We start from the raw sequence: 23887 nt of genomic DNA on the forward strand, positions 1-23887 counted from the left end.
CAGATTAATGAAGATTATAGGTCTGAGCCTATGTAGCATCTGACTTTGCTTAGCTTTTTTCTCAAGGCTGGTGCTCTAACACTTGAGTCAGGCCTCTAGTTCCAGCTTTTTGCTGGTTACTTGGAGATAAGCTTCTCACAAATTGGTCTGCTTGGTCTGGCTCTGAATTTCTATCCTCAGATCGCAGCCTCCTGAGTAGCTTTTTGCTAGTTAATTGGAGATAAGAGTCTCACAGACTTTCCTGTTTAGGCTGGCTTTGAACCTTGATCCTCAGATCTCACTTTGCCTCCTGAGTAGCTAGGATTATAGGTGTGAGCCCTTGGCACCCGGCTACACAGTGTCTATTTTATTTTATTTATTTTTTTCTGGGTTCGGTCATGGGGCCTGATCTCTGGGCCTGGGCACTGTCTCTTCAGCTCAAGGCTAGCGCTCTACCACTTGAGCCACAGCACCACTTCCGGCTTTTTTCTTTTTGCTTATGTGGTGGGAATCGAACCCAGGGCCTAATACATGCAAGGCAAGCACTCTACCACTGAGCCACCTTCCCAGCCCCTACACAGTGTCTATTTTAAAAAATAGTAATAACAGGAAACTATTATTGTTATTTTTTTGGTTTTGTTTTTTATTTATTTATTGCCAGTCCTGAAGCTTGAACTCAGGGCCTGGGCACTGTCCCTGAGCTTCTTTTTGCTCAAGGATAGCACTCTACCACTTGAGCCACAGTGCCATTTCTGGCTTTTTCTGTGAATGTGGTACTGAGGAATCAAACCCAGGGCTTTATGCATGCTAGGCATGCACTCTACCACTAAGCCCTTATTGTTATTTCTCTTTGGGAATAGACCCAAGGCCTGTGCATTCTAGGCAAGCCTGATCCCTACCCTAGCTCCTGTCATAGTTAGTGTTAAGATGCTCTGAAAAATCAGTTTACCTCTTCTTTTTAGCATAATTTTCTTCCTCCTCGTTCTCTCCTCCCTTCTCCTCCTTTCTTCTGTATTATATCTTGCGCTTCCACATGTGCTAGGCACTGAGTATACAATAAATTTTTTAAAGGCAATAAATGTTGGCTTTGTTCTAATAAGCAGAAACCATTTATCAAGTAGTTTTTTGGGGGGGGCGGGGGGAGGTATTGGTCATGGGACTTGAACTCTGGGCCTGGGCGCTGTCCTTCAGCTCTTCACCTCAAGGCTAGCACTCTATCCCTTGAGCCACAGCACTATTTCTGACCTTTTCTGCTTATGTGGTGCTGAGGAATCGAACCCAGGGCCTCATGCATGCAAGGCAAGCACTCTACTATTGAGCCACCTTCCCAGCCCCTCAAGTAGTTTTTATGAACTGCTTTTTTATTTGTTTTGGGACTTGAACTTAAGGCCTTCAGCTTGCTGGGTTTGCACGCTTTGCTGGTGCTCTACCACTTGATCTATGCCCCAACCCTGCTTTTTGCTGGAGGTGGAAATTGGAGATTAAGACTTGCAGAGTTTTCTGTATAGGCTAGCTTCCGAATCCTCCAGATCTCAGGCTCCTGACTAGCTAGGACAACAGGGATAAGCCACCAGTGTTGAGATGCAGTGCTTTCCCCCCCCCCCCCCATGTGGTTTCCAAAAACCTCTCGCCGGGGCTGGGAGGGTGGCTCAGTGGTAGAGCGCTTGCCTTGCATGCCTGAAGCCCTGGGTTCGATTCCTCAGCACCATATAAACAAAAAGAAAAAATCCAGAAGTGGCGCTGTGGTTCAAGTGGTAGAGCTCTAGCCTTGAGCTGAAGAGTTGAGGGACAGCGCCCAGGCCCAGAGTTCAGGCCCCACGACTGGATCCCCAAACAAACAAACAAACAAACAAACAAAAAAACCCCTCTCGCCATGCAAATCAGAGACCAATTAAAAATAAGAAAAGAAGCCGGGCGCTGGTGGCTCACGCCTGTAATCCTAGCTACTCAGGAAGCTGAGATCTGAGGATCGCGGTTCAAAGCCAGCCCGGGCAGGAGAGACCGTGAGACTCCTATCTCCAATAATCCACCAGAAAACTGGAAGTGGCGCTGTGGCTCAAGTGGTAGAGTGCTCGCCTTGAGCTGAAGAGCTGAGGGACAGCACCCAAGCCCAGAGTTCAAGCCCCATGACCGACAAAAAAAAAAAAAAAAAGAAAAGAAAAGAATCACAATTATGTTCAGAGGAAGAAAATAATCTATTAGTTTTAACCATTGGTGTTACTCTTTTTGCTCAAGGCTGATGCTCTACTACTTTGAGCCACAGTGCCACTACTGGTGTTCTGGTGGTTAATTGGAGATGAGTAACACAGACATTTCTGTCAGAGCTGGCTTTGAACCGTGATTCTCAGATCTCAGCTTCCTGAGTAGCTAGAATTAAAGGCGTGAGCCACCAGTACCTGGCTGTATGTGTTTATTACAGGGATTGCAGGGAGGTGTACAGTGATTCTGTAACTTCTTGAGAGGCTTTTAAATAAATGGTTCAATGTCTGTCTCAATGACAAAATACTCACCGAAGAAATATGAGCAAAAAAGAAGTATCAAAAAGCAAATATCTTTTCCCCCCTTAAAAGTAAAGGTAGTTTTGTCTATTATGTATGTTTACTTTGTGTGTGGAGGGAGGGGGAGAGGGGTTCTTGGGGCTTGAACTCTGGGCCTAGGCACTATCCCTAAGCTCTTCAACTCAAGACAAGCACTCTACCACTTGAGCCCATGTGGTGCCACTTCTGTTTTTTTCTGGGGATAAGAGTCTCATGAACTTTCCTGTCCAGGTTGGCTTTGAACCATGATCCTCAGGTCTCAGCCTCCTGAATAGCTAGGATTAAAGGTTTGAGCCCAAAGGACTTAAAGAAAGACTTCTCTGAAGAGGAAATAAGAGTGGCCAATAAACACATGAAGAAATGCTCAACTTCTCTAGCCATAAAAGAAATGCAAATCAAAACAACATTGAGATTCCACCTCACCCCAGTTAGAATGGCTATAATCAAGAACTCTAAAACAACAGATGCTGGAAGGGATGTGGCCAGAAGGGACCTTGCTGCATTGTTGGTGGGAGTGTAAACTTGTTCAAGCACTTTGGAAAGCAGTATGGAGGTTCCTCAAAAGACTCCACATAGAGCTCCCCTATGACCCAGCAATCCCACTTTTGGACATTTACCCAAACACAAGGCCATACCAGCACAACTATGTTTATCACAGCATTATTCATCATAGCTAAGATATGGAAGATATGGAACCAACCCAGATACCCCTCAGTAGATGAATGTGGCATATATATATATATATATATATATATATATATATATATATATGAATTCTTTGCCTCCATCAGAAAGAATGATACCACCTCATTTGTTAGGAAATGGAAAGACTTGGAAAAAATTAAGTGAAGTAAGCCAGGCCCAAAGAAACATAGGTCCTATGGTTTCTCTTACTTGAAATAACTAGTATATGACTAGGATAATCTTACCAGACAAGAGGAAAAACTATGTACATATGACCATATAAGATGATGCCAAGCAAAATGAATCCCAAGATATGGACACAAGAGGGTTTTTTCTTTATCATTGTTGTACTATGTGGTTTTTTTGTTTCTTTTGCATGTTTTTCCCCCATGGTATAATCCCTGTTGTCACTGTATTTGATTCTGGTGCCCTGCATCTTGTATATACATTTTTCTAATTTGGGGAGGGGAAGGGAAATAACAAAATGCTGAGACAAGAATACAGGTTGACCCATTGTAACAATGAGATATACAAGACACTATGTTGAAAACAAACTTTACAACTTGGTGGGGGAGGGAGGAAGTGAGGACAGAAGGAATAGTAGGGGAAAACAAAGGAGGGGTAACAATGCTCGATAGGAAATGTACTCATTACCTTATGTAACTGTAACCCTCTGTATAGTATCTTTACAAAAAAAACCCAAGGTATGAGCCCACTGGTGCCCAGCTGTATGTTTACTTCTTAATGTACCACTAGGTGGCAGTGTTCTTCAATCCTTGGTTCTGAACTGTAGCTACAGATCAAGTCATGGTAAATGTACCTTTGTGGAGGGGGAAAAGCCCTTTAGTTATGCCAGAATTTCTGTTTATTACTGTCTTGTGAATTTAAAGCCTACCCCTGTGGAAAGATGCCCACAGAACAGAATAAAATTAAAATAGCTGATCATAGAACAGCTGTTGTCTCTCCTCGCTTTTGGCCTCGCTTCTTTTCTTTCCTTCTCCCACATTTATTGAGCACCTTATAGGTGTTCATGCTTGCTAAGTGGTGAGCAAAGCAACACCACTGTAGTTCCTGTAGATCTGAAGGTCCCTCCATTTCTCATGGCGACAATACAAAGGATATTTGTATACCTATGCTTGAGTTTCTTTGGGGGGGGGGCGGGCAGGTATTAGGATTTGAACTAGGGCCTTGCACTTGCTCAGTTTGTTTACTTGACTGACGAACAGTTGAGCGATACATTCCACTTGACTTTTTGCTGGTTATTTTGGATGTAGAGTCCCAAGGACTCTGAACCACATGATCTCTGTTTCCTGAGTAGTTAGGGTGGCACGCATGAGCCACCAGCACTCGGTGGCTCCAGTTTCCAGAAGAATGTGGTTCTCAAAGTGGGATCTGTATCACAAGGCCAAAATTTCATAACCACAGCCCATCATTTCCCTTTTTATCAAGCTTATGCTCACAGAGGCACGATAGATCTTTCTAGAGAATACATGTGATGTAACAGATTGACTCCAGAAACAGTTGTGCAATTCTTTAACAGTTGTGAGTCTGTAAGACACTTATCTCCAATAAACCACCCAGAAGCTCAAAGTGGCCAAGTGATAGAGTACTCGCCTTGAATGGAAAAGCTAAGGGGCAGCCCCAGGCTTTGAATTTAAGTCACCTGGCTGGCACAAAATAAATAAAAAAGAGCCAGACATTAGTGGCTCACTCCTATAATCCTAGCTACTCAGGAGGCTGAGGTTGGGGTTCAAAGATAGCTGGGGCAGGGAAGTTCATGAGAGTTCAAGCCCCACTACTTGAGACTGAAGTACTGTCTTCCTGTGGTATGTCTATGTCATGTACTCTCTTTCTCTGCATTATTCTTCTTTTCTTTCCTCCCTCCCTTCCTCTCTCCCTCCCTCCTTCCTTCCTTCCTTCTTTCCCTCCTTCCCTCCCCTCTTCCTTCCTTCCTTTCTCTTTCTCTTTCTTTTTCTTTCTTCCTTCCTTTCTTTTTCTTTCTTTCTTTCTTTCTTTCTTTTCTTTCTTTCTTTCTTTCTTTCTTTCTTTCTTTCTTTCTTTCTTTCTTTCTTTCTCTCTCACTTTCTTTCTTTCCCTTCCTTTCTTCTTTCCTTCCTTCCTTTCTTCCTTCCTCCCTCCCCCTCTTTCTCTCTTTCTCCCTTTCTTTCTCTTTCTTCCTTCCTTCCTTCCCTCCCTCCCTCCCTCCCCCCTCTCTCTTTCTTTCTCTCTCTCTTTCCTTCCTTTCTTCCTTCCTTTCTTCCTTTCTTTCTTTCTTTCTTTCTTTCTTTCTTTCTTTCTTTCTTTCTTTCTTTCTTTCTTCCTTCCTTTCTTCCTTCCTTTCTTTCTTTCTTTCTTTCTTTCTTTCTTTCTTTCTTTCTTTCTTTCTTTCTTTCTTTCTTTCTTCCTTTCTTTATTTCTTTCTTTCCTTTCTCTTCTGTGTATGCCAGTACAGGGCTTGAACTCAGGTCTTATATATTATCCTTTATTTATTTTTTTAATTTTCTTTTTTGCTAGTCTTGGGCCTTGAACTCTGGGCCTGAGCACTGTCCCTAAACTCCTTTTGCTCAAGGCTAGCGCTCTACCACTTGAACTACAGCTTAGTGGTGCTACTATAGTTGGTTGTACCTTAGCTTTTTGGTTCAAGTCTGGCACATCACCACTTGAACTACAGTTTTACTTCTGACTTTTTGCTGGTTAATTGGAGATAAGAATCTCATTGACTTTTCTGCCTGGGTCAGCTTGATGCTCAGATCTTAGCTTCCTGAGGAGCTAGAGTTACAGGTGTGAGCCTCTGGCCCCTGGCTATATCTTTTCAAATAAACATTTCTAGGGTGATGGGGGAGGAGATGGGGAGGTGGGGAGGGAAGGGATGGTAGGGGAAAAACAAAGGAGGAGATAACAATGCTCAATAGGAAATGTACTCATTACCTTACTCATGTAACTGTAACTCCTCTGTACAGTATTTTTACAATAAAATATATATACAGAAAAAACATTTCTATATCATCTATCTGTAAACATGTATAAATATATATAATATATTAATATATGTAATATATAGATTGTAATGAAAGTCATATCAAAGTTTTATTACCACTTTTCTAGGGTCTATACTTTGAAGTAGAGTTGTTGGGGCACAGGACATCACAATTTCAATGTTACTAAAATGTCAATTTTTTTCTCCAAAGTGGTTAAAGCTAACCTTTCTTTTGAGCAGGTCCTGGGGCTTGAACTCAGGGCTTGGGCTACATCCTTGAGACTTTTTGTTCAAGGCTAGAGCTCTACCAGTTGAGGCACAACTCCACTTCTGACTTTTTTGCTGGTTAATTGGAGATAAGAGTCTCATGTAATTTCCTGCCTGGTCTGACTTAAAACCAAAATCCTAAATCTCATCCTCCTGACTATCTAGGATTATAGGCATGAACCATGAACTCTCAACTAAGGCTAATCTTTATGATGATGATGATGATGATTCTATATATACTTGATGTTTTCCCTCAAATATCCAATCATAAAGAATTGCATAATTGGGCTGGGAAGGTGGCTCAGTGGTAGAGCACTTACCTTGCATGCATGAGGCCCTGGGTTCAATTCCTCAGCACAACATAAGCAAAAAAAGAAAAAAGCCAGAAGTGGCGCTGTGGCTCAAGTGGTAGAGAGCTAGCCTTGAGCTTAAGAGCTGAGGGACAGCGCCCAGGCCCAGAGTTCAGGCCCCACGACCGGACCCAAAAACAAACAAACAAAAAGAATTGCATAATTATTATTTAACTAAATCATAATAAAATAGCAACTTGGTATAAGCAATATTGGATATGTTTTCTAAAGAATACTGATAAATCCTGGGTAACATTTATTTATTAAATGCTGGGGATTTAACCCACTGAACCAACAACCACCAGCCCTGCTAGCTGTTTTTTGTTTTGTTTTTTGCTGGTTATGGGGCTTGAACTCTGGGCCTGGACACTGTCCCTGAACTCTTTTGCTCAAGGCTAGTACTCTACCACTTCGAGTCACAGCACCACTTATAGTTTTCTGGTGGTTAATTAGAGATAAGGGTCTCACAGATTTTCCTACTCAGGCTGGCTTTGAACCATATCTTCAGATCTCAGTCTCCTGAGTAGCTTGAATTACGAACATGAGCTACCAGTGCCAGGCTCCTGCTAGCTGTATTTAATGTACTCATACAAAGTTTCTGTTGACCATCAAGAATGCTTTGATGGGTTCAGAAGGTGGCTCAGTGGTAGAGTGCTGGCCTTGCATGCATGAGGCCCTGGGATTGATTCCTCAGCACCACATAAGTAGAAAAAGCTGGAAGTAGTGCTGTGGCTCAAGTGGTAGAGCATTAGCCTTGAAGTGAAGAACTGAGGGACAGTGCCCAGGCCCAGAGTTCAGGCCCAACGACTAGCAAAAAAAAAAAAAAAAGAATGCTTTGAATGGTACAAAGAACAAATATATTGCAAAATTTATTTTTATTTGGTAGGTCATGGGAAATAGAAACATACAAGCTATGCAAATTAATTTTTAACACACTAAGAGGAACTTCATTATTTTTAAATACTACCTTCTACAATTTTTGTTAAACCCACACTCTATTAATAGCTAATTTATTTTTAAAAAATGCTGGGGCATTCAAAGGCTATTAGTTTGTAGGTCATTGTAGGTAAGAATATATGTTAGAGTCTGGGAAGGTGACTTGGTAGTAGAGAGCTTGCCTAGCAGGAATGAAGCCCTAGGTTTGATTTCTCAGTACCACATGAACAATAAAAGCCGGACATAGTGTTGTGGCTTAAGTGGTAGAGTGCTAGCCTTGAGCAAAAAAGAAGCGCAGGTATAGTGCCCAGGCCCTGAGTTCAAGCCCCAGGACTGGCAAAGAAGAAGAAGGAGGACGAGGAGGACGAGGAGGAGAAGGAGATGCTAAGCAAATTAAGATTGATTTTTGATTGTGCAATATTTAAGTTGTTTTGAATATGTATGGTTTAAGACTTTTTTGGGGGGGTCCGGTTGTGGGGCCTAAACTCTGGGCCTGGGCGCTGTCCCTCAGCTCTTTTAGCTCAAGGCTAGTGCTCTACCACTTGAGCTACAGCGCCACTTCCGGCTTTTTTCTTTTTGCTTATGTGGTGCTAGGGAATCGAACCCAGAGCCTCATGCATGCAAGGCAAGTGCTCTACCACTGAGCCACCTCCCCAGCCCCTGATTTAAGACTTTTTAGCAGTGTTAAATTTTGTGGAGATATGAGTATAAGATGAAAAGGTGTGTTTTATTATTTTTATTTATACAATTAAAATTATCTTTAAGTACTCGTACAAGGGGATTTCAATTCAACACATTAGTTTGTGAATACAATGCATGTTGACCAGTGTCACCCTTTCCATTGTTTTCTCCCATCTCTCCCAACCTCTCAAGTTATCTGATTCCATATTCACATATGCACACTGAATATTAGAACTGAATTTGCTCACCTTTCCTTTCTCCACACATCTGTCCTCCCTTCCCTTGCTGTTCCCTGCCAGGCCTGACAACACATTTCTGCTTCCTGGTATTATTTTGTTAAATTGTAAATTAGTTGTTCAAGGATTGACACAATTGGAATGCTCCCCTATATATATCATACTTATTCAAGTGCAGATATGCATATGATCTTGGATATGTTTTTGTATGTATTTATAATTTAGATCTAACTTCCATGTGAGAGAAAACATAGCTCTTAGTCTCTCTGAACCTGATTTGCATTACTAATTTTTTCTGTTTATCTATTTCCCTGTGAATGATATAATATTCTTCTTGATGGATGAGTAATATATATGTATACATACATATACATATATACATATACATATCACATTTGGAAGATCGTGTTTTACAGTACAAGGGCCAAAGTGCAGCAGTATTTTAGTGGTTTTTCAGTGTGATTTGCACACTTGGCTTTAGTGAAAGGAAATGTGACTCTAGTCAACAGTTACCTATTTATGGTGGAGGGTTTTTGGCAATTGAATATAAGTGAGAATTTATTCTGCCACTTAACCATGGCAGAGCAGATGGTGCAATAAGGCAAAGTAGACAGGACAGGGTATATATGAAGTCACTTTTAAAATTCAGGAGACGTGTCTGCAGCAGAAACAGTACTATGGACACATTATGCACCACAGAACAAGTGCATGCAGGCTGTTTTTTATCTGTGCTTAGGAGACTGTGGGTACTGTTAGTGGACATAACTGAAAGAACTTAATAGAAGAGGTGTTCACTCTCTGTAATCATTCATTTGGGCCAATAGCCAGGGTATTCTTGTTGGGTTCTAAAATTGTGATTTGGGATAAATATGTTTGAATGTAAAATTCTGCATGGAAGGTCTTTCTCATGGGAAGATTTTGGATTCCTTTTTGGACTATTGACTTTATTTGAGGTGTGTCCAGGTGCCAATAACCTAGAAATCATATACTTTAACTACATGTTGAATATTCATATATGAAATGTTTGGTGACAGAATGTTTCTAATTTCAGATATTTTATTTTATAAGATTTGCATGTACATAATCAGAGCCCAGTATGAATATATAATTCATTTATATTTTGCATACGTTTTACACACAGAACCTAATCAGTGTGCTTGAGGGTATGTGTGTGTGTGTGTGTGCTAGGGCCTCAAACTCTTGCTGGCAAGAAAGCTCAAGATTGGTATTCTACCACTTGAGCCATACCTCCACTTCTGGCTTTTTGCTGGTAAATCGAAGATTAGAGTCTCACAGTCTTTCCTTCCTGGAACGGCTTCACACTGAAACCCTCAGATCTCGGCCTCTTGAATAGCTAGGATTATAGGCATGAGCCACAGGCCCCTGGCTGTGACTGAGTTTTAACTGTGTGAAATTAGGGATAGAATTTTCCACATGAAGCATGATGGTACTCAGCTTCAGATTCTGGAGTAGGTTTAAAATGTTTGGATGGGGGATGTTCAACCTGTATTTGTTTGAGAGAATAAAAGGAGTCCATGGGAGAATCACCTGCTCATGCATTCATTAAAAAATATTCATTCTTCAAGACACAAACCAATCATAAGTTAGTGAACAACCATATAGTTTATTATCCAAAGCAGGCATTTTTGAGAGTGAGAAGGAATGCTATAAATAATGTTACTTGACCATCACACAAAAGCCACAGCGACTGGAGCAAACCTGAATGTACAGTTCCCCTGGGACTGAGACATAATCCCAACCTTTAAGCAGTTCTATCTAAGCATGAAAGATGGAGCTGTTTCCCCCAAAGAAAATCATATTCCCACTGGGTGCTAGGTAGGAGTTGCAGTTTTTCGGGTCCAGAAAGAGGGAAAGGGTGTTTCCAGCAGGAGGAAGAGAATGCCCAGAGCCTCAGCATGGTGTGATACGTTGGAGATGCTGCAGGTAGTTCCTCACGGTCAGGGTGTGATGGGAGGGGCAGGAGATGACGCAGTGAGGAGCAGGTCAGCAGGCCTTGCAGGGAGGGCTGAGGAGTTTGGATTCTATTCTTGAAGGATTTTAAGGAGGGCCATGTCCTAGCATGTGCTTTAGTGAGTTAACTTTAAAAACCTGGGTGCTGGTGGCTCATGCCTGTAATCCTAGCTACTCAGGAGGCTGAGATCTGAGGATCATCTAGCTTGAAGATAAACAGAAAAGTTCTTGGGCAGAAAAGTCCACTAAACTCTTATCTCCAATTAACCAGCAAAAAGCCAGAAGTAGTAGTGTGTCAACCTTGGACTAAAAAGCCAAGCAAGAGCACAAGACCCTGAGTTCAAGTCCCAGTACTGGCACCTCTGACAGCAGGTAGACTGGAGGGGATTGGACTGATGGATTGGAGGACAGATCAATAGAGAGGCTATTGAGAGATTCAGATTCTTATTGAGATAGATCAAGAGTAAGCAGTTGGAGTGGCACTTGAGGGACAGATCTGAAAGCATTTAAAGAATATTGACTCACATAACTAAAAATCCAGAGGTCATCTCTGCATCAAGCGGGGCTCGATAAAGAGGCTCAGCAACTGTGAGGATCTGGCTTCCCTTCCCAGCTCAGTGTTTTCTGTGGCAGATTCCAACTGGAGATTTATATTCCTTCAGTTTCAAACCCTGCAGGGTAGAACCCAACTGCAACCAGCCAATCACGGGTGTGTGGGTCAAAGAGAATCTCTGATTGGCCTGGGTCACACGCTCTGTTTCTATGCTGGGAATGAGGTGCTATGGAAATTGCACAGATTAAGAATGGAAAGTGTATTTCAAACAGGGACATCTAGAGCTTTTACTGTTAAATAAAAACGTGGAATACATACTATGGAAGTGGAAGCAGGGCTGGCTGACCCCCAGGACATTGCCCAAACCCTTGTTCCTGAGGAGCTCTAGACAAAAATCCACAGGCTAAGTCAGAAAATGTCACTCCTGGGCTGGGAAGGTGGCTCAGTGGTAGAGTGTTTGTGTAGCATGCATGAAGCCCTGGGTTCAATTCCTCAGCCCCACATAAGCAGAAAAAGCTGGAAGTGGTGCTGTGGTTCAAGTGGTAGAGCCCTAGCCTTGAGCTGAAGAGCTGAGGGAAAGTGCTCAGGCCCAGAATTCAAGCCCCAAGACCAACCAAAAACAACAACAACAACAATAACAACAAAAAGGAAAATGTCATTCCTTCTCCCAGAGAGAATCTTAACCTCTTTCCCTCAATTTCCAAACCAGAGATTTCAAAAGAAATCTCTCTTTCTCCATAGAGGAGAGGTGAGGGACCACCTTTCTACCTGAGAGCATGGACAGAACTATTTATCCATTCATTCATTGTGTTGATCGTGGGATTTGAACTCAGGGCCTCATGTTCTTGCTTATCTTTTTTTCTGCTCAAGGCTGACACTCTACTACTTGAGCCATTCTTCTCCCTTTGGCTTCTATTTTGCTGGTTACTTGGAGAGGAGAGTGTGATTTGTCTCTCTTGGCTGTCTTCAAACCAAGATCTTCAGATCTCAGCCTCCTCAGTAGCTAGACTTACAAATGTGAGCCACCTGCACCCAGTTTAATTATTCAACATATTTACTGAGCACCCACAATGTTCCGGGGACAGGGAAAACAGTGGAGGAATAAAAGACATAGCCCTTGCTCCGTGTTGCTTTCAATGAAGTAGAAGAGGAACATAGGTGGATAGGGTATTGCAGGTACTAATGCCATGAGAGGAAGGCACCCATGCCAAATGGGGTTTGTGAGGAAAGGATGGCTGAAGGGGTGGAGGATCCACGCAGCAGGGGCAGCACTGTGCTCTGGCACAGGAGCAATTTCAAATAGCCAGTGCAAAAAAAAATGGGGGTAGACAGTGATCTATTTGACAGGGGATTCATAACAGAATAGATAACAAACTAAAAAAATACCCTAAAAAAAAGAATAAATAATGCAATGCAATGAATGGACTGTGAAGGTGGCTTAGTGGTGGAGTGCTTGCCTAGCATGCATGAAGCCCTGGGTTCAATTCCTCAGCACCACATAAGCTGAAAAAAGCCAGAAGTGGTACTATGGCTTAAAATGGTAGAGCATTAGCCTTGAACACAGAGACGCTCAGGGACAGCCCCCAGGCCCTGAGTTCAAGCCCCAGGACAGGCAAAAAAATGCAGTTAATAAATGAATAAATGAAACGAACAGTAAGTTTTCCAAAGAAGAAGTACAAATGGCCAACAAATACATGAAGAAATATTCAATATTCTTAGCTATCAGGAAAATGCAAATCAAAACAGCTTTGAGAGCCAGGCGCCTGTGGCTCACACCTGTAATTCTAGCGACTCAGGAGGTTGAGATCTGAGAACTGGGGTTCAAAGCCAGACCAGGCAAGAAAGTCCATGAGACTCTTATCTCCAATTAACTACCAAAAAGTGATAAATGGAGCTGTGGCTCAAGTGGTAGAGCACTATCCTTGAACAAAAATAGCTCAAAGACAGTGCTTGGGCCATGAGTTCAAGCCCTAAGCCTATCACAAACAAAACCAAACCAAACAACAGTGAGATTTCTGCTTACCCTAGTCCGAGTGACGATCAACAAGAAAACAACCAGCCACACATGTTGGTGAGGATGTGGGGAAAAAGATATGCTTATAAACGGTTGATGGGAATGTAAATTAGTTCAGCCACTATGGAACATTATGGATGTTAAAAAAAAAACCACCCTAAAAATAGAACTTCCTTTGATCTTACTAGTCTACCCCAGGCATATACATGAAGATCTGTTGGTCAACACACAATAGAGATACCTTCGTATCATGTTATAGCAGCACTATTCACCATAGCAAGGCTAAGGAGTCAGCCTTGGTGCCCATCAGCAGATGAATGGATTAAGTGTAGTATGGGGCTGGGAATGTGGCTTAGTGGAAGAGTGCTTGTCTAGCATGTATGAAGCCCTGGGTTCGATTCCTCAGTACCACATACACAGAAAAAGCCAGAAGTGACGCTATGCTCAAGTGGTAGAGTGCTAGCCTTGAGCAAAAGAAGCTCAGGGATAGTGCCCAGGCCCCGAGTTTAAGCTCCAAGATAGTCAAAAAAAGGGTAGTGTATATACACAATGACACATTATCCCAGTTATAATGAAGGAAGTGATGTCATCTGCAGGAAAATGATGGAACTAGAGGTCGATGAAGAAAGATAAGGATTCAATATTTTCTCTCATCTGTAGAATCTAGACTCCCCCCTGCCAAAATGATATGATAGTGAAAGAGAGGGTGACATTGATTGGAATATATTGTAAACATATAACAATGAAATCCCCCTTAGTTAGTTATAACTAATGCAAGCTAATAAAAAAATGATACGAAGGTTTTTGGAAGCTAGATCTAAAATACTGGGACATAATAAATAATACAGGTCTCTAGGTATTTGCATTTGCACACAGTGAGACAAAAGGAGGATACTCTTAGAAGAATACAAAGGCTCAATGCCTATATGCATCTGATCATACAAAATAATATTTATTGAAAGGAACTCCAGGAAATGAAAACAAGAGGCCTTTTCTTTTTACTGTTTTTTTTTCTTTGCTTTTTGTTCTGTGTGTTTATCTGCCTTTGGGAGTGGAAGAAGGCACAGAAATTGAGGCACAAAGGGCAAACAAGTGAAGCAGTGACACCATGTTGAAAATGAACTGTACAACTTGTAGGTGGGGATAAGAGGGAAAAACTGGGAGAGAATGAAGGAAGGGGTGACATTCCCAAAAAGACATGTGCTCCTTACCTGACTCATAAACTATAACTCCTCTGTATATCATCTTATAATAACAATAAAAAGATTAAAAATGACATGAAAGTAGAAAAGTATTTGAGGGCTGGGAAGGTGGCTCAGTGGTAGGGCGCTTGCCTTGCAGGCCTGAGGCCCATATCATCTTATAATAACAATAAAAAGATTAAAAATGACATGAAAGTAGAAAAGTATTTGAGGGCTGGGAAGGTGGCTCAGTGGTAGAGCGCTTGCCTTGCAGGCCTGAGGCCCTGGGTTCAATTCCTCAGCACCACATAAGCAAAAAGAAAAAAGCTGGAAGTGGCGCTGTGGCTCAAGTGGTAGAGTGCTAGCCTTGAGCTGAAGAGCTGAGGGACAGCGCCCAGACCCAGAGTTCAGGCACCATGACCAGACCCAAAAACAAAAACAAAAACAAAAAACAAATAAACAAAAAGTATTTGAGAAGAAGGGAATAAGTGGAAAGAAAGAGGGACAAGAAAGGGCTAACGGTGTGTGCATGTGTGCATGTATGTGTACGTGTAATAAAAATAGAGGCATCGAAATGTCATGATGAAACCCACTAAACATATACAAAAAAATCTGGGCAGAGTGGAGTTTTCCAAGAGGTGAGGAAAGCAGGGGTTGGTAAAAGTTAGCCAGCAACCAGATTCCGACGAGTGTTGTAAGCCACATGAAGGAATCAAGGCTTTCTCTAAGGTTCATGGGCAAAGAGGAGCTCCAAGTCTGTTGGGAAGTGGTTAGGCATTCATTCCCTTTAGAACATCTCTGGCTACTCTGTAGCAAGTGGTTTGGAGGAAGTCAGTTAGAGGCTGTTAAAAGGCTGGCAATAGCCTGACCTCCAATGGGGATGGCCACCTAGGGCTGGCAATCAACAGGAGGTGGACACAAAGGATGGCAGGGAAGGATGCTATTCTGTGACTTCAGCCACTAAGATGACATTTAGAGCGTAGCCAGCAAGGGATTGGATGTAGGTAATCAGTCCTATTGGCCAGTGTTAACTGTCAGGGTTCTGTGGGACACTCAGGTGAAGGCCTCCTGGGGACATTCCAGCTGGAAACTGGAGAGGGAGGACCTTGGTGACTGGGATTTGCAGTTGTTGAATAGGAGGATCACAGGGCCATGGGCACCACTGATGTCACTCAGGGTGCTCAGAGGGAGACAGGGCAGGGGTAGAGATGGAACATAGGGCCTGGGCACTATCCCTTACTTTTCTTCACTCAAGGCTGGTGCTCTACCACTTGAACCACAGTTCCATTTTCAGTGGTTAATTGGAGATAAGAGTCTCATAGAGGGCTAAGAATGAAGCTTAGTGGTAGAGTGCTTGCCTAGTATGCATGAAGTCCTGGGTTCGATTCCTCAGAACCACATACACAGAAAAAGCTGGACGTGGCACTGTGGCTCAAGTGGTAGAATGCTAGATTTGAGCAAAAGAAGCTCAGGGATAGTGCTCAGGCCCTGAGTACAAGCTCCAGGACTGGCCAAAAAAAAAAAAAAAAAAAAGTCTCCTAGACTTTCCTGCCCAGTCTGGCTTTAAACTGTGATCCTGAGATTTCATCCTCTGAGTAGCTAAGATTAAAGGTGTGAGCCACCAGCTCCTGGTCTGCAGTCCTTAGCTTGAGGCTCCAGACCAGTGCTTTGATTTACAAACACCCTAGTGCCCACTGACTAACTCTAGCATTTCCACACATGCACTATTCAGTGCTGTAGAATAAGCCAGAGTGAGTCTCTTATCTTTGGCGTGGAAGCTCCCATCTGCAGAATTTTCTCCCAAATACATCTGTGCTGGTGTTGAACCATTCCTGCCTACTCTCTATACCTTTTGATCTACCCATGATCTGCCCATGGTTTGGATAATATAAGCATGTCCACTGAGGCTGGGGATGTTAGTGGGTCGGGGAGATTTCACAAGAACAAAGAGCCCTTAGAGTGAAATGTGGTGAGTGTGTGTGTAACCCAAGAAAATGCCATGGTGACCTTGACTGCAGCATCTGAGCCCGGCTTTGGAGGGACAGGGGCAGGAGACTGGGTGCTTGGCAAACTCCTAGCTGGGGCAGGAAACCTGATACCGAGATTGAAGTTCACCTAGAATCATGCATGCCAAGGAAACAGAAAGGGGAATATTGAGCATGGGGTCCATGGAAACAGGATTGACCGAAGCACAGAGGCTGAGCCTGAGTCCTCAGGGCTGAGTCTGACAGAGGCTGAGCCTGAGTCCTCAGGGCTGAGTCTGAGTCCTTCCTGTGATTGCAGTCATCTGCACATCTGTGTGTTCATCCTATAGAACTTCATGGAGTTATCACTGGACATCAGGATTGGGATACTTGCTGGAAAGCAGTCTTTCCTTCTTTCTTTCTTTCTTTCTTTCTTTCTTTCTTTCTTTCTTTCTTTCTTTCTTTCTTTCTTTCTTTCTTTCCTTTCAATCTTTCTTTCTTTCCTTTCTTTCCTCCCTTCCTTCCTCCCTCCCTCCCTTCCTTCCTTCCTTCCTTCCTTCCTTCCTTCCTTCCTTCCTTCCTTCCTTTCTTTCTTTCTTTCTTTCTTTCTTTCTTTCTTTCTTTCTTTCTTTCTTTCTTTCTTTCTTTCCTTTCACTCTTTCTTTCATTCCTTCCTTCCACTCTTTCTTTCTTTCCTTTCTTCCTTCCTTCCTTCCTTCCATCCTTCCATGCTTCCTTCCGTCCTTTCATTCTTTCCCAGTCCTGGGCTTGAACTCATGGTCTGGACACTGTCCCTGAGCTTCTTTGTACTCAAGGCTAGTGATCTACCACTTGAGCCACAGTACCTCTTCTGAGTAGTTTATTGGAGATAAGCCAGCCCAGGCTGGCTTTGAACTGCAATCTTCAGATCTCAGCCTCCTAAGTAGCTAGGATTACAGATGTAAGCCACCAGTACTGGGCTCAGTCATTCTTGATAGTGTGTGTGTGTGTGTGTGTGTGTGTGTGTGTGTGTGTGAGAGCTGTGTGTATGTATGTGCCAGTACTGAGGCTTGAACACAGGGACCTTATCCTCTCACTTGGCTTTTACTCAAGGCTGGTGCTCTCCACTCCTGGTTTTTTGTTGGTTAATTGGAGATAAGACTTGCATGGATTTTTCTTCCCTTTGCTGGCTTTGAACTGTGATCTTCAGATCTCAGCCTCCTGAGTAGCTAGGATTACAGGTGTGTCTTGCTTCTTGGTTGTTTTTAGAATGTGTTGTGAGAAACCTCTTCAGCTTGCCATGAAGAAGTGATTGTTTTAAAATGATGATTTTCCGTATTTGGAGGAATTTCAACATCATCATAGTCATCTTCAGGCTCAATGTCACCAGGGAAAGAAAAGATCTTCTTGTTTTTAAATTTCTTCACTGATGTGTATTTAGCTGGCGACTGGTTTTCGGAGTCCTGTAGGGCTGAAATAGACAAAAGGTCTTCATATGCAAAGCCACTGTGTGTTGATATATTTTGACCAAGTGGTTCAGCATGAGCTTTGAATTGTTTATGGTTCCTCCCACTTCCTGAGGGGTCAGTTCCTCATTTTACAGAGGCACAGACAAGACCGGCACCTCCAAGTGAGTGAGCAGCTAATAATTAGCTAGTACTGTCCAGACAGCATCTCCTGGTGTTTGAAAAATAACATACCAGGGCTGGGAAGGTGGCTCAGTGGTAGAGCGCTTGCCTTGCATGCCTGAGGCCCTGGGTTCGATTCCTCAGCACCACATAAGCAAAAAGAAAAAAGCCGGAAGTGGCGCTGTGGCTCAAGTGGTAGAGCGCTAGCCTTGAGCTGAAGAGCTGAGGGACAGTGCTCAGGCCCAGAGTTCAGGCCCCACTACCGGACCCAAAAAAAAAAAAAAAAGAAAAGAAAAGTAACACACCAGAGCAGTTACTAGATGAGTACTTCCCTGTCGTAGATAGAAGCCATATTTCCTTGTTTGATACATCCTTTTCAGAAACTTAGGCTATTTCCTAGGACTGTCCACAATTTGTTCCCACTGAAATCTCTCTGCTAAGAAGGAAGGAAACAGTAGAAAGGAGGTTGCTATGGTTTGAATAGGATTTCAGGGTGACTCTCTCAAATGTGGAGAGTTGGTCCCCAGTGTAGCAAAGTTAATGGGGGGGCTTTAAAGTATGGGACACAGTAGATCTTTCCTGGTCCCTCACCTTGCTCTGGTATCTGATCTACCACATGATCTCTCATTTGAGCTGTGGCCTTGATGCTATCAGCAGGATGTGGTTTAGTGAAGTGGATCTTTGTGCTTTTTTGTGTCATGCCATTTGGACTCTCAGCCTCCCAAACCAGTTAAACTAATCTTTCTCCTTCTTTTCTTTTCTCTCTTTCTTTCTCTCTTCTTTCTTCCTTTCTTCCTTCCCTCCTTCCTTCCTTCCTTCCTTTCTTTCTTTCTTTCTTTCTTTCTTTCTTTCTTTCTTTCTTTCTTTCTTTCTTTCTTTCCTTCCTTCTTTCTTTCTCCCACCCTCAGGTATTTTGTTATACTAATGGGAAATGAACGAGTGTACTGATGAAATAGCTCAGGTACATCTGCACTAAGAATTAGAATTGCCTTTACAATCCCCTCTTTACCGCCAAAACAAAACAAACCTACTGCCATTTTCATTTCCTATGGAAATGAGTTCTTAGCTAGGAGCCTGTGGTGCATACCCTTAATCCTAGCTACTTAGGAGGTTGAGATCTGAGGACTGTAGTTCAAAACCAACCCAGCCCCCACCCCCCAAAAGCATGTGAGACTCCTATCTCCACCTAATCAGCAAAAATCTGGAAGTGGAGGCGTGACTCAAGTGGTAGAGTGCCAGCCTTGAGCAAAAAAGCTAAGGGACAAGGACCAGGCCCTGAGTTCAAAGCCAGTACTATCATGAAAAGAAAGAAGAAAAAAAGAAAGGAAGGAAGGAGGGAAGGGAGAAAGAAAGAGAGAGAGAGAGAAGGAAAGAGAGAGAGAAAGAAAGAGAGAGAGAGAAAGAAAGGAAGGAAGGAAGGAAGGAAGGAAGGAAGGAAGGAAGGAAGGAAAGAAGGAAGGAAGGAAGGAAGGAAAGAAGGAAGGAAGGAAGGAAGGAAAGAAGGACGAACAAATGAGTTTCTGTCCAAGCTCCACCAGTTGCTAGTTTTGTGGTCATGGGTAAGTCACTTAACTTTCCTGTGTTTCACTGTCCTCAACTGTTGGAATTATAATGTATCTGCCTCCTGGAGTCATGAGGATTAAATGAGACAAGCCCTTAGCAAGGGACCAACACACAGTGCAGACTTAATAAATGTTAGCTAATGGTTGGTATATATCCAATCAAAAGATTTTTGCTAAGTGTCTACCACTCCAGGTGCTGTTGTGTGAGCCTATGTGGTGACGAAGACAAAAAAAAAAGCTTCTGTTTTTCCCAGTTTGTAATCCAATGGAAGAAATAGATAATGCATAAATTTAATAATAACAAAATGAATGCCAAGAAATGGGAAAAAATTAATATCAAACTAAGAGTGTTTTTGGTAACTTCCATGAGTTAAATAAAGGAGAAGAGCATTAGATAGGGAGAGGAGAAGGGGACCTCTTTGGGGGCATTTGGTCCCTGAAAAAGGAGGCATAGACAGCAATGCTGAAAGGTTAAAGTAACCACTTGTTGCTTGTTTCTGTCTAGCAAAGCAACACGTGGTGGTAATCCAAACACCTGGTTGATTGTGTGACTTTATTAGACCTGCAAATCCTTAGCTGGGGCTCTCCTCCTAGGCTCCACTGTGTCGGAGGGTAGGATGAAGCCCGAGCTGCAGCCCATTTAAATAAAACAGCTGTAGAGTCTGACTCTCGGTGGTCTTCTTGGTGGGTCCTGTGATCTTGGCATAACATATTAGTGGGGGCTCATCCGGGATACCCTACAAAGACCCCCGAGACCTCAGACTCCAAAGGTAAAACAGCGCTGTCTTTGTTAATTTGTCTTGTCCTGTCGTTTGTCTGTTTTACTTTCATTTTCCCTTGTGAGGAAGGCCGCTCTGATTTGTAAAGGGTTGTGGAAGCAGACGCGCTTGCACGACAACCCTGGAGGAACTGGGAGATGTCCCAGATCCTCTTGTGAGGCGGGGGTAACCCTGCCGTGTGGAGCGAGGGGGGGGGAAGGTCCTTGGAACCCTACTGTGTGGGGCAGGGGTCCTTGAAACCATGTTGGGCTGGAACTGACCAAGAGGGCCTCCTAACCCAGGCCCAACTCGCCCACTGTGGGTCTGCTCCTTCTGCTGTGGGGCGTGGGTATGGAACCCCGCAATGACAGGAGTCAGCGGACCAATTTGGGAGATCTCCACTTCGTAAGCTTTTTTGTGTAACTGTCAGGCCTGCATGTGTCTTGTTTTTACTGTTTATTGTTTTTTGGACTGAATGACTGACGGGACTGGAAACCATGGGCACCACTCCATCTAGCCCCCTAGACTTACAAAAAGAAACTGAGAAGAGGAAAAGAAAAGGTACCCCCTGGTTTTTCAGGGAGATAATTTGGAAGAAGAAATGTTTCCTCCCCCATACTCCCCTTCCCAGGTTCCTTTTGCATACCTGAGAATGATCAAGAGGAGGAGGGAGCTATAGAACCCTTGCTCCTGCCCTTAAAGTTTCTGAGGGGCCAGGGCTGGGAAGGTGGCTCAGTGGTAGAATGCTTGCCTTGCATGCCTGAGGCCCTGGGTTCGATTCCTCAGCACCACATAAGAAAAAAGAAAAAAGCTGGGAGTGGCGCTGTGGCTCAAGTGGTAGAGCGCTAGCCTTGAGCTGAAGAGCTGAGGGACAGCGCCCAGGCCCCGAGTTCAGGCCCCATGACTGGACCAAAAAAAAAAAAAAAGAAAGTTTCTGAGGGGCCAGTCACTCAACGACACCGTGGTATCAAACCCTCTTCTAATGCAGCTGTTTTTCCCTTATGAAGGTCCGGTGGATGCGGATGGTCAACAGCAACTCCAATATTGGCCATTTTCTACCAGTGATCTATACAATTGGTGCACCCAAAATGCCCCCTTTTCTGAGAAACCCCAAGATTTAATTCGTTTGCTTGAAACTATTCTCTTTACTCATCAGCCCACTTGGGATGATTGCAGTCAGGTCCTTTTTACCACCGAAGAGATACGGTCTGTATCCAAGAGGTGGCCCGGAAACATATCCCTGGCCCCACAGGAGCACCCATCACTGATCCTGCCTTGATCGGTGCCTATTTTCCTGAGATCCGACCAACATGGGAGTGCAATATGGTTGAAGGTAAGGAGCGACTCCTTGTCTACCGCCAGGCTCTGTTGGCAGGTCTCAAGGCGGTGGCTTGCCGACCTACTACCTACTACTAATATGGTACTAATATGGCCAAAGTTTATGATGTTAGACGGAGGAAGTGAAAGTCTGGCAGCTTATCTTGAGTGGCTCATGGAAGCTTTTAGTCAATATACCCCATATGATCTTGAGACCCAAGAGTCAGCTCAGATGATTATGTTTCCCTCACCAGACATAAAGCAAAAGTTGCAGGCTCTAGACAGATTTGGTGAAAAATCTATTAAGGATCTAGTAACCGCAATAGAAAAGGTTTACAATAAGAGAGAGACAGAGGAGCAAAGACAGGAAAGGAAGGACAGAGAACATGAAATTGAGCATGAAAAGAGAGACTGGGCCAAGGAAAAGAGGCTAGACTTGTTGGACTCGCCACTACCGCATGCTGAGCATACCTGGTTCACAGACGGCAGCAGTTTCATTCAAGATGGAAAAAAGTACGTGGGTGCAGTAGTCACCAGGGACACTGAACTAGTGTGGGCAGAAGCACTCCCCCAGGAAATGTCTGCACAAAGAGCAGAACTAGTGGCACTAACAAAAGCCCTACAAATGGGAAAAGGGAAGAGACTAAACATTTACATGGACAGTCGGTATGCTTTTGCCACTGTGCATGTCCATGCAGGGAGGGACTATTAAAAACAAACAAGAAATTTTAAGCCTCATCTGGGAACCAGCAAATTATGCACTGCCCTGGCCATTAAAAGGGAACTGATTCTATAACCAAAGGAAATAAATTGGCTGATCAGGCAGCTAAGGAGGCGGCCCTCCAGCCCAGAGCAGAAGTACTGACTCTAGTAGACCCAGGGCCACGAGCTTTACCTCCTGAGCCTCAGTACAACCAAGAAGACTTGGAGTGGATAAAGAAAATTCCCATGGCCTATAAACCCCCGGACAGAGAAGGAAACAAAGACTGGTGAGGGGAAACTTATCTTGCCACAAAGATTGGGCAAGGGGATTCTTAAGAGAATCCATCGGGTCTCTCACATGGGAATCTGAAGAATGCAGGACTTGCTCTGACACTCAGAAGTAAAATTTAGGCAAGGAAATCAACTCATTGAGGACATTGTTAAAAATTGTAAAGCCTGTCAGCTCACCAATGCCCCCAATCAACTGGTTACAAAAGGAGCTGGCCTCCGTGGAGATAGGCTAGGGGTGTATTGGGAAGAAGACTTCACAGAAATTAAAACTGGAAAATTGGAACTAAATATTTGCTAGTTTTTGTAGACACCTTTTCAGGATGGGTTGAAGCCTACCTAACAAAGCATGAGACTGTGAACGTTGTGGCTAAGAAGATCCTGGAAGAAATCTTACCCAGGTATGGCTTCCCATCCACCATCAGGGCGGACAATGGACTGGCCTTCATCTCAAAAGTAAGTCAGGGAATAGCTGCAGCACTGGGGACAGATTGGAAATTGCAATGTGCTCATAGACCCCAGAGTTCAGGGAAGGTAGAAAGAATGAATCGGACTCTAAAAGAGACCTTAACTAAATTGGCAGACTGGGTATCTCTCCTTCCTTTTGCCTTGTTTAGAATAAGAAATTCACCCAGGTGGCTCAGTGGTAGAGCACTTGCCTTGCATGCATGAGGCCCTGGGTTCGATTCCTCAGCACCACATAAGCAAAAAAGAAAAAAAGCTGGAAGTGGCACTGTGGCTCAAGCATAGAGCGCTAGCCTTGAGCTGAAGAGCTGAGGGACAGCGCCCAGGCCCAGAGTTCAGACACCACGACCGGACCCCCCCCCAAAAAAGAAATTCACCCTATTGGCTTGGCTTTACTCCTTTTGAAATAATGTATGGACACCCCCCACCCATCATCCCTAGCCTTCAGACTGAATTGCTTGCTGATTTGGATGATACTGAATTTCTGTGTAAGCTTGACTATTTACAGCTGGTGCATAAGAGTATGTGGCCCCAGCTTAGAGCATTATATGATTCTGCTTCTATTCCTTCCCCCCTCCCCCCATTTGTTTAAACCAGGGGACTGGATGTTTGTTCGTAGACACAATTTGAGAACTTGAGATCTCTGGAACCACGGTGGAAGGGACCTTTTATGATGCTACTGGCTACACCTACTGCCCTTAAGGTGGATGTTATTGCTGCTTGGATCCACTGCTCCCACACCAGACCAGCTGACCCCTTTGCCCTGGATGACCATGGGGAAACATGGGAAGTCTCTAAGCATCCTACCCAACCACTTCGCATATGCCTCAAGAAAAGAAAAATGGACTGATTGTTATT

General features: G+C 43.6%; 1 protein-coding gene across 1 annotated transcript in view; it reads right to left on the minus strand.

Annotated features, from left to right (window-relative positions):
* Window positions 1-16892: 16892 nt before the first annotated feature.
* Scimp (SLP adaptor and CSK interacting membrane protein) overlaps window positions 16893-23887 on the minus strand; it is a 35544-nt gene continuing 28549 nt past the window's right edge. The window contains exon 5 of the mRNA XM_070001390.1: window positions 16893-17780. Within this exon, the coding sequence (XP_069857491.1) occupies window positions 17575-17780 (206 nt within the window). The 3' untranslated portion in view covers window positions 16893-17574. The remainder of the gene's footprint in view (window positions 17781-23887) is intronic.

The sequence above is a fragment of the Dipodomys merriami genome, unplaced genomic scaffold, assembly GCF_024711535.1.
Source record: "Dipodomys merriami isolate MVZ:Mamm:240054 unplaced genomic scaffold, mDipMer1.0.p SCAF_59, whole genome shotgun sequence".
Classification (NCBI taxonomy): domain Eukaryota; kingdom Metazoa; phylum Chordata; class Mammalia; order Rodentia; family Heteromyidae; genus Dipodomys; species Dipodomys merriami.